The sequence below is a fragment of the Phalaenopsis equestris genome, unplaced genomic scaffold (genome assembly GCF_001263595.1).
Source record: "Phalaenopsis equestris unplaced genomic scaffold, ASM126359v1 Scaffold000188, whole genome shotgun sequence".
Taxonomy (NCBI): domain Eukaryota; kingdom Viridiplantae; phylum Streptophyta; class Magnoliopsida; order Asparagales; family Orchidaceae; genus Phalaenopsis; species Phalaenopsis equestris.
Window position 1 is genome coordinate 1,136,816 of NW_018164630.1, and position 15,483 is coordinate 1,152,298.

General features: G+C 32.9%; 1 protein-coding gene across 1 annotated transcript in view; it reads right to left on the reverse strand.

Annotated features, from left to right (window-relative positions):
* Positions 1-15,483, reverse strand: part of LOC110022375 (lactation elevated protein 1-like) — a gene marked incomplete at its 5' end in the record, with an annotated part of 43,906 nt that overhangs the window by 9,643 nt on the left and 18,780 nt on the right. Inside the window, 2 exons of the mRNA XM_020721269.1 lie at positions 4,640-4,730; positions 7,965-8,106. Of these exons, the coding sequence (XP_020576928.1) occupies positions 4,640-4,730; positions 7,965-8,106 (233 nt within the window). The remainder of the gene's footprint in view (positions 1-4,639; positions 4,731-7,964; positions 8,107-15,483) is intronic.

Here is a 15,483-nt window from a genome sequence, read left to right on the forward strand (position 1 = left end):
GCGAGTACTTCAAAAAAAAAAAAAAAAAAAAAAAAAAAAACCTTAGTGGCCAATTCCACGAAAATCTCCATAACTTTGCACCAAGATATCTGATTTTCTATTATGGCCCCTTCTTGAAAGGTAATCCAAAGACAAAGATCATGGCAACATCCGAAGGTTCCCTCTCTCAGACAAACTATCTCCAATGGTGACATCCTTTATCTGCTCTAATTATTTTATCTTGGTATGGTGCTTCAGTTAAGCTTGTCCACATATTTATTAAAGTCCTCATCTCCTCAAATTTCAATTAGAAGCTCTCAAGTGTTTTCTATTGCTCTTATATGAGAGAGCAATCCGTAGCCATCCAAGCCCGATCATCAGCTTGCACTCTCCCTAGTTGTCGTAACTACATCTTATTGATATCTGCTAATCATTCTAATGTATTAATATCTTCCTTATATCTTTCATTCAAATTGATATTACATATCAAGGAATTACGGGAGGGTTCAACAGTATAAGAATACTGTTAGAAAGATATCATAGTCTCCATCAAAGCAGATGAACTAATTTTGTTCCCACAATTTGATGTGCTCCTTGATCGCTTCTATATGAATTGTAGGACCAGCCAAAATGATTGAAAACTCAGCCCCTCATCACCGAACCGGTCCATTGTCATGTTATCAAATGTTGAAATCCCCTAAGAAATGAAGTGGATTTGACATCAAAGGGAAACTCGACACAATTTTTTATCCAGCACCTAAGAGGTAGAATCCCTAAAGTGTTGAAATCAAAGCTTGCGAGTAAGTGGCTAAATAAGTCTGCCACACGATAATCACCAACTCTATTTCCTCACCCTCCCCCAACTTAATAACATTTTCATAAATCATAATTAAGGCGTCTTGAAGGAGTATTATGAGTTCAATGGTGGCAGCGAAAAGAGCAGGAGGAAGGATTGACAAACTCAACTCTTCCACTGCATTCTCATCATACTGGGACAATAAGGCTAACCTTTATGACCTTAGAGGACTATTAGCTACTTTAGGAGCATGATTCCTTTAAATAATAATTATAATAAGGAGGGAAAACAATTAGAAGCCAATTTTTTTACACACATGGAACTTCGTAACATGCATATGTTAGTAATAAGAAAATGAGCTAACTTAAGAGTAAGGGTCTCTACCAACAAAGTAGGACAAATCAATATTTCCACCTCAAACTCAACTTTAAGATTAAATTGAAGTACATGCATCCCTCTAAGAAAGACTAACATCTTGTAGGAATGTTTCAATGACTACGACTCTGAACAGAGCAAATCTTGTTATGTCATTCTCTGATTTTATTCTCTAAGTGAATCATCTTCACCAGCAAATCTTGTTATGTCATTCTCTGATTTTATTCTTTAAGTGAATCATCTTCACCCTCACTCAAGTAAAAAGGGATGGGAAGCTATAATAGCGTCAGTTGGCTGCCATGGCTGTAGCAAATGGCTACAATTATAGTGAACCACATAGGTCGTAGGCTGTAGTGAAGAGATGTGAGGAGAGAAATTTAGAAGTCTAGAATAAGTCACTGCATACTGAGTATGTTGTTACACAATCTTCAAGGTGTGTCATTACACTATTTTCAAGGTTCGTATTTACTCCATATGTAAGGCACATCATTGCACTGTCTTTAGGTGTATCATTGCGCTATATTCAAGAAATATTGTTGCACCATGTTCAAGATAATGCAAAGTTCAATTGAGTGCATTGTTACTCCGCAACGTACACCTGGATTCCATAACATACATCATGCTTCAACAAAGTGTTTCATTGCAACGAGCGGAGGGTGGCCGATGATGGTGGACAACGACCAAAAGGTGCTAGTCATCGGTGGTCTACGGTTGCAAAAGCGAGCGACGTTTGCTGAACCTTCTATGTATAACACTAGATATTCGTTCATTCTCCTCCAAACTCAGAGCTTCCTCTAGTTCAAGGTTTCACCCCTTCTTATGAAGGCATTAGGGCTCTATTTATAAAGATTTGGAGAGGCTTCCCTATAAATAAAATAGGAATTAGGTTTTCTCTATCGGAAGACCAGGATAAGATCCCTTGATCAGACAATATTTTGTGAACATTTGAGTGCTTTAGCGATGTTGCAGTAGAGTGATCTTGGGCTCGTTAGATTTGTCTTGTCGAGATGCTCGATTTGATTGTAAATTTGCCAGATTTGAAATTTATTTGACCTTCCAATTAAGGACCAAAAACTTTCAAAAATGGTTTAACTTGATCTAGATCTGATTCAGATTGAATCAATTTTGGTGTCATTGTCTCATTGAGCCGATCGATTTGATTATAAGTTTGCTAAAACTAGAGTAATGAATAATTTTTAATTGAAGTTTGAAAATTCCTTGCTCAAAAAATTACCTCGAGTTTCATGTTACACTTAAAGATTCGTACTGGATGATAAAAGTTGCAGATGATGCAGATGGGTATCAATCATAAATATACATTCTTAATTTTTTGAAATTTTTTAAAGACGTATTATACTTCAACTTGATGACAATAACTTTGTGTTGTCTTATAGATCTGTCAGATAAAATTTATAGAAAAATTTAACAACTTTAAAATTATCTCATAGCTTTTCTGGAGGGTAAATTCTCTAAAATATACATCACTTTACAAAACTAATGATAATTCATTTAGCTATTAATATGTTCATTAAGTTGATTAAATTAGATTCATGCATAATAAAAAAAAATTTTTAAGAACTAGACAGAGAAAGTCTTATTCTAGGATCCATCTAATACCAACACACTCAGTTTCACCATCAACAAAAAATTTCTTAATATATTCTACCAAATATTAAAACTCAAACATTAATGACTTGTTTGGAATCAATTTTATTTTTGGTAACTATTTTTATTTTTTTCCTTCTAATTTTAAAAATATATCTATTTAGCATGTTTTTTTATATGTTTTTAGTTCTTATTTCTAAAATAAATTAAAATATGTTTGAAAACATTCAACATAACTTTTCAATATTTTGAGTATTTTTTAAATTAATCATATTTTAATTAAATGATAAAGCATACTTTATTTCAAATCATAACATAAGTAAACAAAAAAATAAAAAAAAAATAAAAAAAATAAAAGTGATCCCAAACGGTCCCTAAGTTTCTAGTTGGGGTTTATTAAATTTATAATCTTTTTCATGGCTATAACATATCTCAAGTGATCATCAAAGGGAACATTTGATAATCATTAGCAACACCAATGTATTCATTAGTGACAAGGCTCCATTTCTTACACCACCTAAAATGAACATAAAGAACAAAACAAATATCTGATTTTTATTTCTAATGCCATCAAATATGTTAAAACGTATTTATTCAAGTTTCAACAATTGCTTTTTTATAAAATTTTAATGCTTATATGAGTTGTTGACTAACAACAACAACAAATAGGTTTTTTTTCTAAGAAATAATGCTTAAAGATTTTCTACAATTGGGATTATCTACAAAGAATCTAATGAGGGTTGTCATGACTCAAAGGAAGGACCATGGAATCTGCACAAATCCCTTGGGCAAACAGATGCAGGACTTTGACTTTTTATCTAGGAATTTATAGATGAGTGGAATGATTATAAAGAATAGAACATGGAATCTCAATAAACCTCTTTACTCTATGGAGTTTCTGCTCCTCCCTCCTGCTCTTTATATCATCATGGCCATTTCTAGGTATAGGTTGAGCTAGCCAGAGATACATGCTACACAAGAAATACAAAATACATTGTACTAAATTTAGAATAAGGTACAAAGTTACTAATGGTATGGCTGAATTGACTTGTCCGCTCATTAAGACCCTGGCATCATGACGAGGTCACCACTTGGTTTCTTGAAATGACTCGATCTACTGATCAGTTGATCTCACGGGCCAAATTGATGAGCTGAGTTGATTATCATGGCTTCTGGCCGAGTTGTCTTGATCGAATTGTCTAGCCGATGAGCTCACTCCAGAATGCTTCTGATCATACAATGTCTACCTCATTTTCAAATATTCAAATAATATTATGTTTGAAATGAACCCATAAGTATTGTAGCTATTTTCTTTTATCGTAGGAACAATCTCCAAATAAGAAAAAACATTATAATTCCTAACAAAAAACTGCATTATTTTCATAGTTTAAAATCAACTATGACTGCAAATAAAGTTCTAAATTTCATGGCAATCTCCAAATAAGAAAAAACATTATAATTCCTAAAAAAAAACTCCATTATTTTCATAGTTTAAAATCAACTATGACTGTAAATAAAGTTCTAAATTTCATGACAATGCAATACATTTCCAACACGATGTGCAAATGACGTCCAGAAAATGCACCACATCAAATGAATTGTCCAAAGCTCTTCCTAAATCTTCAATCAACCCATCACAGTACTGATCAAATTAGGCTAAACCAATTTGACCTCTTCACAAATCATTTTCTTGTTCATTATTAGTTAACACTGAATGTTAAATGATAATAAATTCATACAATATAATACAAAAGATTATATATATAATATTAATGAAATATATAATTATGGAATTAGAATTTCAATAGAACAGCAGTGAAGCTGTGGATAGAAATCAAATGAGCAGATATAAATAGTTGATTGTTTAGGAGAGATGATGCCTACTTTGTAGATGGGTATGCCGCGGATACATAGGATGTAAAAGACGAGCGCTTTCGATGTAAAGAGGCTTCTGCATTTCGATCAGCCTGGAGACCTGTACAGATGGCTATAAATAATCTGACAAAAAGCTAAAATGTGCAATAATCAAAATATAACACTATGATTTTTCAAATATGAATCGTCCTAGAGTTTTAAAACAGCTTGCAGGTGAAAAAGAAATAAAATAAGTTTTATATGGTGTCATCTAAAGGTTAACTGAAGGCTTATTTAGAATCACTTAGATTTTGTTTTTGTTTATAAAAGACATTTGTTTATTTTTTTTAGTATAATTATTTTTAAAAACAAATAACGTTTTTTTTTAAAATTCAAGAGAACAAATATAATATTTAAAGGGTTTTTAAAAATAACTATGATTGAATTACACTTAAAGGTGAGCTAAACAATAAAAATCATTAAACTGGAAATGAAGGAAATCTTAGATGTAAATATTTCATTTTGTAATATATATAAATGTATATATATATTAAGTTTAAGTGAGTTATAAAGGATTTAGAAAATTTGAACAGGAGAATAAATATTTACATACAGAGCAATAAAGAATAACTTGAATAAAATGTAAGTGAAGATGTCTAAGCTATTTATGTTAAATGTAAAATGAAAGAAGAGTAAAACTGATATAATTTAATTAAGTATAATATATTAGATGCTAATGAAGTCTAATGTGTTATTATGGGTTCATCGAAAGAATAAGCCGACTGAGGAAAAAAGACGATCAGTTGTATAGAATAGGTGAGTAAATATATTTTTATTTGTGAAAACAATTGCAAATGCTATTACTGGTTTTAATACTTCTTTTAAAATGTAAAATTTTATGTTTTCAAATGTTAAATAAAATAAAGAAACAAAATACGATATAAGCATGCATATGCAGTCACTCTCAGATGATACTAGCAGAAAATACAGTGTACTCGTGCACTTTAAATGAAAATGAAAATAGAAATGGTTGCCTAACTTGTTGTTGGTGGGTTGAAAAATATTAAACATATACTTTTCGTATACGTTTATACGGTAACTTCCACTAATGGATGTTATAACTGAAATGAATAAAAGCAAAGGAATAAAAGCAAAAAATTATTTCCTTGCTGTTTTCTTTTTTTACTACTCATAGACTTTTTACAACTTAGTACATTTCTATAAAATATTTTAAACAAGAGAATTATTGTAATTTAGAAATATTTTACCCACTATAGTTTAACTCACTCCTTCAACTGCTAACATTTTTCAAGGAAATCTACTATAGGATTAAATAGATCCAAGATGGTATATGTACAAAGCCAAATAGCTCAGATCGAAATGTATTACATTTAAATTTTTTATATTCTGTCAGTTATAAAAATTTAAATATGCACGAACTGTTCGTAAATTAAAGTTCTATGAATAGAATGACACTTATGTTTCAAATTAGATTTAATTATGATATAAAACAATTAGCTAGCTTTCATTAAAATTAGATTTAATTTATGCATAGACTATTTTTTCCCGCTTTGGTAATCCAAGCTCTCGGGCTAGGTCGAGATATAGGCTAAAATGGCTCATTGCAAGAATTAAGGGGCCATTTTGACACTTTTCTCAATTTTTTTAAATGCAGTGGTAGTGATTGGGGCTATGTACTTTTTTTGGAATTATTTATTTGGAGGCTACAATTCCAAAATTTTGTGGCTTGTGTGTTTTCCTGAATTTAATTTTCTTTGTTGCACCATATTCTTAGGGGAGTTTGAGATCATTTATTTTTTATTTTATTTTATTTATCTTTTGACTTGAATTAAAACATGTTTGATTGACATAGTTATTATAAAAAATACTAAAAATATTTTCTAAGTATTTTAAGTGTTCATAAAAGAAATTGATGTGCTTTAAAAAAAATAAAAACTTATAAAAAATTATATCAACCAAACATATTTTTAAACATAACATAAGAAAATTGATAAAATAAAAGTGATGTCAAACAGGACCTTAGCTTATGCGTTTTTCTAAAAATCAGGATTATTTACTGCAACAGTTTTCTATGTTTCTTGGTACAACTTATATGCAGACGGTAGAGTTACCAGTTGAAAGCAAGCGTTGAATTTGGAGTTTAACTTTCAAGTAAAGCAAATTTATAGGACAACTACAGATTTGAAGGCATTGCAAACAAGTCAAACTTTGGATGAGGACGTCCTCAAAGAATTTTTGAAGACTGGATTAACATATCAATATGGAGATTCTAACGCATGTAACTAGAAGAATTTTGCTTGAATAAAATTTCATCTTTAGCGGTTAATCTGGCAATAGAAGGCTAGAAGTACGATTCATTTGAGTATAGTACAACTGTGACAAGCTAATTTTGAGGAAATTCGACCCCTTGCACCGGTATGAGGCCTAGATTTTTTTGTGAATTATTTACTTGACCTATTTCTTCTACATATTTTGTTATTGATTTGCTAATATTTTTAATTTTGTTTAAATCCAACTAAGATAAATTTATTTCTGAATAAGGGTAATTGCCTGCTAATTTTGAGTGGGTTAAATTTTTTATTGATTTTTTTCAGATTTTGTCAATCGCTGTATTATTGTTTGGGTTCTAGTTATCATAATTTCTTCTTTGCATCGAAAGAAAACAAATTTTTGCTTAAATAGTTGGATTTGATCTATCAATCCTAGTTTCCATGGCATGATCTGTATTTATTACAACATTCTAGTTGCATTAGAAAACCTAATCCTAAATCATCTTAAATCACCACTTTTATCTACCCGACGGGTATGGAGACTTATTTTGGGTTTAAGTAGGACAACAGAACATTTTCCTTCAGCAGAAGCTTAAGTGCCTTAATGGGAATAAGGATCATTGACCACATCATCTATCAATCTTATCTAAAAAGTTGGGGATGGTTTTACAAATATTTCTTTTTCTGTAGTTACAATTTAGAGTCTATGTTTATATGCTGTCTTTCTTTAGAATTTCTAACCATGTTATCTTTAGCCATCACCAAATCATTGCCTTGAAATAGATAAATAGAAACAATAAGTGATAGAAAGGTTAGCATTGATGTACATCCTTGACAAAAACAGTGACATGTAAGAGATTCGGATATTTACATACATACCGCACAATTTTTATGTATTTACATATCAAACACCTAAACTTTGACTTTTTACATTTATAACACTCAAAATTTTAGTATCATATAAAAAATACTACTCTTACTAACTTTTAAAAAGTGAAACACCTATAAAGCATAGGTATACTTGTTGAACAACAAAAGAAAAAAAGGAGAAAGAAAGTACTTACAGCTCTACGGAAGGCAAACATTTCTTCTTGGCCTGACATTAAAGATGTAATTCCTGTAGATGTAGGTCCCAAGCCAACACTAACTGCAGCTAAAACATCTCTCCGTAGTTTCACACTTTCGGTCTCTGTCTCAAACTGGAAACTGCACCACAGTTCACCCAGTTAAACTTATATCAATATCCCTTTATATTTAAATATCTGTTCAATGATTTTCATTTCTCTCAATTAATCATGATAGATTAATCATTTTTCATTTACTAATCTGTTCAATTGATGCCTTATTGGACCATTTATTAAAGTTAATTTTGCTATATTACATAAAATTAAAGGGCTCAGTTTATTTCAAGCGAAAAGAAAAGTTTATATCTTTTTAAAATACAGTTCTAATAGTTATAAAAGCTATTTTAAGTTTTTAGGATTGTTTATTTTATTATGTTGGAAATTTGATCCCGCAACGAATATTAAATTTGTATAAAAACCTTAATTTATTAAATAATTATTCTTTACAATAAGTAACAAATATTAAATTTGTATAAAAACCTTAAACCTCTAAAAATATATCCATTTTGGTTGTCTATACAATTTTGGATATTATTATATCATATTTAAGTTAAGATTATAAACTAGGTTTCACCTGGTTGTCATGGAGATTTACTTGGATTCATAGGAATAATCTAATAGAAGGATAAAGTTTATTCTTCGGTGAATATTATTTTTGAATCTAACATTTTATATAATCTTCAAAATCAAAATTACACTGTTGATTGTGATAAACAAAATAAGAGTTATATGTGAACTGAATTTTATTAATGTTATCGATGACTTATTGTAAGAATGACAAAACAACTCATATAACCATTTCAAAAATTCTAAACTTACCGATGTATTTCACTTATCAAGATCATCCAATACATACAAGTGTAATTAAAAGCACTCAAATATTTGATTCCAAGTTAGTTGAAATTCTAAACACTTTGAGAACATAATTATTTTATAATGCAATCAGAGCCGATCATTCAGAAAGTTTTGATGCAACTGATTGGTGATAAAATGATTTTAAAAATTCTTTGACACTAGTTTTGGTGGAATTATGACCTTGCTAGGTGGCCCAGATCGCCGACCATGTGGACCACACATCTTCAATTTATGGAAGATGTTGGAGGGAGTTTCCTATTTCAACTTAATTTTTTTATACTATATTGTATGCCTTTCCTTAAATATTTGTTTTGTATTTTGCAAGTTGTAATAGCCTTAATCATTCTCCATATAATAAGAGGAAAAATTGTAATTTAAAAATGATGGAATAAGAGAATACAATTTCTCCAACTTTCTTCATGATATCATTACAGGTTTGGCTAGTCTAGTCGAGTCTAGTTCGCTCATAGGCATTGTTTGTGTCGATTACATCTATGCATATCGTTGTCTATGATGTCCACGATCAGTTAAGTTTGCTTCATCTTCATTTGTGTTGTCTGCGACATCTTTTTCCTGTATCATTTAGCGACGTCTTCCTCGTGTCATCTGCGACGCTCCATCCTATGAAGTCTACTTCGTCTTCCTTTGCGTTGTCTGAGACATCTACTTGCATCGTCTGCGATAGGATGAGGGCATCGACTGTTTCGTTCGGTTCTTCTGTTACGTCAGCTGTTTCACTTGGCCGTTTCAATCTTCCTGTTTTACCAAGAAAAAAACAAACCCTAGCTTGCTCCTACAACTGTCAGAGCCTCTCCACCAACTGGAATCCTCCACGCAGCGGTCGAAATTCCTCCAGGCAGCATGCAAGCCCTCTTCTGCTCTTTACCATAGTTGTTGGATTCCACTCTTGCAACAAGCAGTAGTCAACTCGCTTATCCATCCCTAGACATGCATAGGTTTTATGACCAAGTATGAAATGAAGACGTCTAGTTATTTCGGAGGTTAGTATTGAATCAGAGAACAGGAACCTCACTTTATCACAAACTATAAAATCAATGACCATAATTTCCTTCAATGATCCCAATCCGTGTTTATGTACATTTGTGAAAAATGATAAAAGGAACATCTCACTTGAGAGGACATAGTTATTGAGCTCACTGATCCTAACTAGCGAGCATGGAAAATTCCGGATCATATGATCATATGTCTTAGTTAATAAATTCTATGAACACAAAATTTGGAGAAAATTTTCTTGCTTTACAAGACGACACAGAAGATTTGAAAAGCAACCTGAGAGACCTTTTTAGTACCCAAAAATATTACAGAATTGTTTGAGATTGAGACAAAATTGCATGAGCTCCGATAATAAGAATTGAGGTTTATTCAATATTTCAACACACTATCAATGTACTTGTCACAATTACATATGTATGGAACTACTCGCAAGAAGTTATGACTATAAAACAATAGTGGAGAAGAAGAGGATAATCAAAGAGCTTAGATGATGTCAGGGGGATAGCAATAGAGATGAAGCCTCTCCCTGCCACTAGGGAAGCCTTTGCTGAAGTTAGAAGAGAAGAAAGAAGGAGAAAGCTCATGATGACAAGAAATGTGAGTCCATCTAGCACCGGAAGCTCAACTTTGTACACACACAACTCTCACGATTCAAAGCCAAATAAGAATTATTCTTTCTGTGAATAATATAAAAAACTTGGTCACACAAAGAACAAATGTTAGAATCTACATGGAAAGCCTGTAAATTAGAAACCAGGACAAGGGGGAAATGAACCAAGACAATAATGCCCATGCTGCTAACTCTTCTGAAGGGTTGGCCGAACCTGGTCCCTTCACCAATGAACAACTGGAGGTGTTGAAGAAGCTTCTTACTAGCAAGACCGAGCAACCTACCAGCTTGATGATACGCCGAGGTATCATATCCTCCTATCCACAAACAATGAAAAATTTTGACTTTGGCTAATAGATTTAGGTTCTTCTGATCACATGACTAGAGACATTCATGATCTCACAAATTGCCAAGAGATCACCACCTCTAAATTTGTTAGACTCGTCGATGAATCTCACTTCAGGATTGTTGAAAAAATAGAAATGAAAGTCTCCAAACATATTCATATTTCTTCTGTCAAGATTGCAACTTGCTTTCAATTAGCAAATTTACTCGTGACTTGAACTATGTTACTAAATTTCATTCTAACTCTTGTGAATTTTAAGTGGTAGATTCGAGAAAAGTAATTGACAGTGTTGAATTAGGGATTAGGGTTTACTCATGACTATGCATGATTAAGAAGAATTATTCTTTTAACACACAGTGTCTTCTCCACCATGATCTTCTAATGTTCCCGAGTCTGTTGGAAGTCATGTTCTATTATGACATTGTCGCCTGGATCGTCCCAATTTTGATTATATTGTAAAGTTGTACCCCCATCACTTTATTAATAAAAAGCTACAATTTTATCAGTGTAAACTTGTCAATTGACTAAACATATTCGTCATGTATATCCTCTGTCTCAGTACAAACTCTCATATCTTTTCTCTTTTATCAAAATTGAAAACTATCAATAGAGTCAAATGATGTCTTCTTCATTTATGATCACACTAGAACCAATGAAATATTTCTCATGAAGTAGAAATCTAAAGCTAAACAAAGCTTTATGTCCTTACATGGCATGATTTGCAGGAAGTTATAATACAAAATTCAGATTCTCAAAATTGATAATGCAAATGAAATACTTCAGCCCAATCCTTGGATCCTATATAATTCATGTGAGTTCTTGTGTTGAGACTCGACAAAAAAATGGGAAATCAGAGAGAAAAAAAAAGACATCTACAGGTATCTAGTTCTAAAATGTTTTCTCACAATGTCCCAATTTTGTTTTGGGGAGATGCAGTGCTTACAACCACATATCTAATTAAGAAAATGTCAAGCAGGATTGTTAGATTCAAAACTCCTCTCATATTTTGATGGAAACATAACCTGATGTTAAATCTTTCACTACAGGAGACGTTGAAGTAGCGTCCGATATTTGCGCCAAATCTTTTTCGATGCAAATATTAGAGTCAGATTTTTGGCTGATTTGCGTCGGATTTTGTGTCTGATTGGCAACAAATAATTCAATGCAAATACTAAACTGAAAACGTCGAACTTAGATGCTACAGTAATTGCGTCAAAGAAGTTGACGAAAGCACATACTTAATTGTGTCAAATTATTTTCGACGCAAATGCCCTTAAATTCAGTTCCCATTCCTTAAGCCTCATTTATTCCTTCCAAATCCCGAAAAACCTCGCTTACGACCTCTACCTCTCTTGGTTTCGACTATCTCCAACGAAACCCTCGCTTATCTCCCTCCCCCCTCCCGGTTTTTCTCAAACCCCTTGCCTTCGTGAACAAACCTTCGTGATACATTCACCATTAGAGCTACTTGAGAAGGCAACGACGGGATCGCTACTTACAGAGACAATCGAAACTCTCATTTTTCTCCCCTACTAGAAACCATTGAGGAAGGTATGTTTTTCAGTGACGACATTTTTTATGTGGTAATGAATGATCAAATCATTAAAAGTAGTGAACGTTTTAAGTATCTCGAGTCTATTGATCATAGTGATGTTGATATAGATGAGAATGTTATTAGTAGAATTCAAGTTGGATGGTTGAAGTGGAGGAAAGCAATGTGCCTACTGTGTGATAGAAAAATACTGCTTAGACTTGAAGAAAAACTTTATAAAAAGGCAGCGAGGCATGCAATACTTTATGGCGTAGAATGTTGGCATTTAAAAGAGAAGCATAAAACTAAGTTAAGTGTTGCGGAGATGAAAATACTTACGTGGATGAGTGGCTTGAAACTTAAGAGACAAAATGTGAAATGAATGTATCCACGAAAGGGTTAGTAGAGCTCCTGTGACAGACAAGTTCGGAGAGAGTCATCTTAGATGTTTGTTCACAATAAATGTCGACCATATGATCACAGTAAACATCGACCATATAATGATCTTATTAGGAGGGTGGGTGTTTTAGATTCAACTTATGCTGAGAAAGGTTGAGGTAGACCTTAAAAGATCACATGTTGTATAAAAAAATTAGAGGGTCGTCTTAAGCCCAATCATTGTTGTTCTTGATTTGATTGTCTTGTTTTTTATTCCTTGTAATCAAGCCGTTAGCCATCCGTTATAGAGTTGCACGTCCGAAGTCATAAGCGCTCAGGGACACAACAGTGGATCTCCGACCACTCCTAGCGGTGGATGTAGATAAAAAAATGATTTTTCCACTTTTGTTTTGACTCGTAATGTTTGAAATGATAAATAATTATTGATTTTTATTATGTTGGAGATATACGAGCAGCTCCAGGAGAGGTAGTTGGCCTCTCAGATCCCGAGCACCACCAACAGTAGTGGTAGCTAGTTTACTACTGTGCGGTCTAAGTTCGAGCTATGGACGCAGGCTGCGTAGAAGAAAAGAAGAATCTATGATCTGGGTGCGAAGAGCATAGCATTTGAGGTTAAGATTTCCCATGCTTCTATGGGTGGGACCTGCTCGTCATACCCAGATACTGAGGAGCTCGCCAGACAGGTCGCTGCTATGAATGAGAAGCTCAACCATATTCGTGAAGGACGATTATAGCACGCTTGACAAAGGATATAGAAGATCGCAGGGGAAAGCGGCCAGTGAGTGTTGTAGTCGAGGAGGATTAGGAGAATTTATGTATTTTTAATTTTTGAAATATTGGAACTTATATTGAGGGTGTAGATATAAAATTTTAATAATTTAGATTAGTATTTGTTACATTATGTTATTTTTCATTGTTTTTATTTGTTTCTGATATAATTTTGCTTGTTATTGTGATCATTAGTATTGTTTTTGTTTGTGTGAAGATTGTACGAATCAAAAAATTCTTTTAATTTTTTTCTGTGCTACAGGCTTGCGTCAGATTAGCGTCGACTTTTTCGATATTGATTCGATTCAAATTTGTGTCTGATATTGGTGACGCAAAATTCGACGACAATTTATGAAATTGTTTTACGACATAATTCGAAAACAGTAAGTTCGATGTAGAAAATTATCGTCAAACTATTTCGACGCAAATTTGACATAAATTGCATTATCAACCCCCGTTTTACCGTCGGAGACCATTCCGACGCAAATCAAATGCAAATTTGACGAATCCACAAAAATCATCGTCAGATTTGCCCGATTTTATTCGACGCAAAATAACATAAATTCCTGTAGTGCTGCTCATCCAATCTTCCTCTAAAAATATTTGACTCTCTTTTGTTCATATTTAACAATCAAATTGCACAGAGCTTGACTCAGCTCAAAATTCATCAAATATATCTTCCTTAGTTATGCTTCTAATAAAAAGGGGTACAAGTGTTATTCCTCTATTACTAAAAAAATATGATAACTCCATGGATGTTTACATTATTTGAAAAGCAATCCTATTATCCTAAATCTAAAATTCGGGAGGAAAGTCTGGTTGAATATCAGATTTGAGACATTATTCTGTATACCCACTTTGAACAAGTCACTGCAGCCTTTTCTACTTCCCTCCAACCATCTTGTCTCCGAATTTCCACCACTTGAGGATATCCAACTTGATATTGACAACAAGGAAATGCACAAGAAACTTCGTGTGTACACTAGAAAAAAGAAATCAACTGAGCAGGATAAAAACAATATGCAACCACAAGGCTGTTCAAAACCAAACCTGAATCCACACTGCTGAACTTCCTAGGGAGATAGAATCCAGTAGAGAACAAAGGGAAAGCAACACAAATTAGCCTATCCAAGTGTATGTTGCCTATGAAAAGTTATCATCACCTTATAAAGCTTTTATATCTAGTCATGATAATGTACAAATACCTAAGTTTATTCATGAAACACTTCAAAGTTCAGAATAAAAAAGATAGTTGAAGAGGAGATCTAAACACTTCATCTAAATGACACACGGGCCATTACAAAACTTCCTTCAGATAAAAGGCTCGTCAGGTGCAAATGGGTGTTTAATGTTAAGTACAAAGTAGATGAGAGCATTGAGAAGTTCAAGCTAAATTGTTGGCCAAAGGTTTCACTCGGTCTTGTAGGGTAGACTATCAAGAGACCTTTGCACAAGAAGCGGTTAAATACTGTGAGAGTTCTTCTTTCCTTGACAGTGAGCAAATAGTGGGAACTGCATCAACTTGATATCCAAAATGCCTTTATGGATGAAGACCTTGAGAAAAAAAGTTTTAAATTCGTATGAAAATGGATCAAACAAGCAATCTCCACATGCTTGGTTTGATAAGTTTGTCAAGACTATAAAATCTAATGGGTACATCCAATGCCAAGTTGATCATATATTGTTAATAAAACATACAAAGAGAGGAAAGAACACTACCCATTTTATATGTAGATAATAATGTTCGTGGATGGTGATGAAAAAGAGATTGAGAAGATAATGGAGGTTCTTGCTACTGAATTTGAAATCAAAGATCGAGCTATGAGATTGTTCTAGGCATGAAAGTGGCAAGGTACAAAAAGTGAATTCTGATGTTCCAAAGAAAGTACATCCTAAACCTATTAAAAAGGATAGAAATGCTGGGGTGTAAACCTGC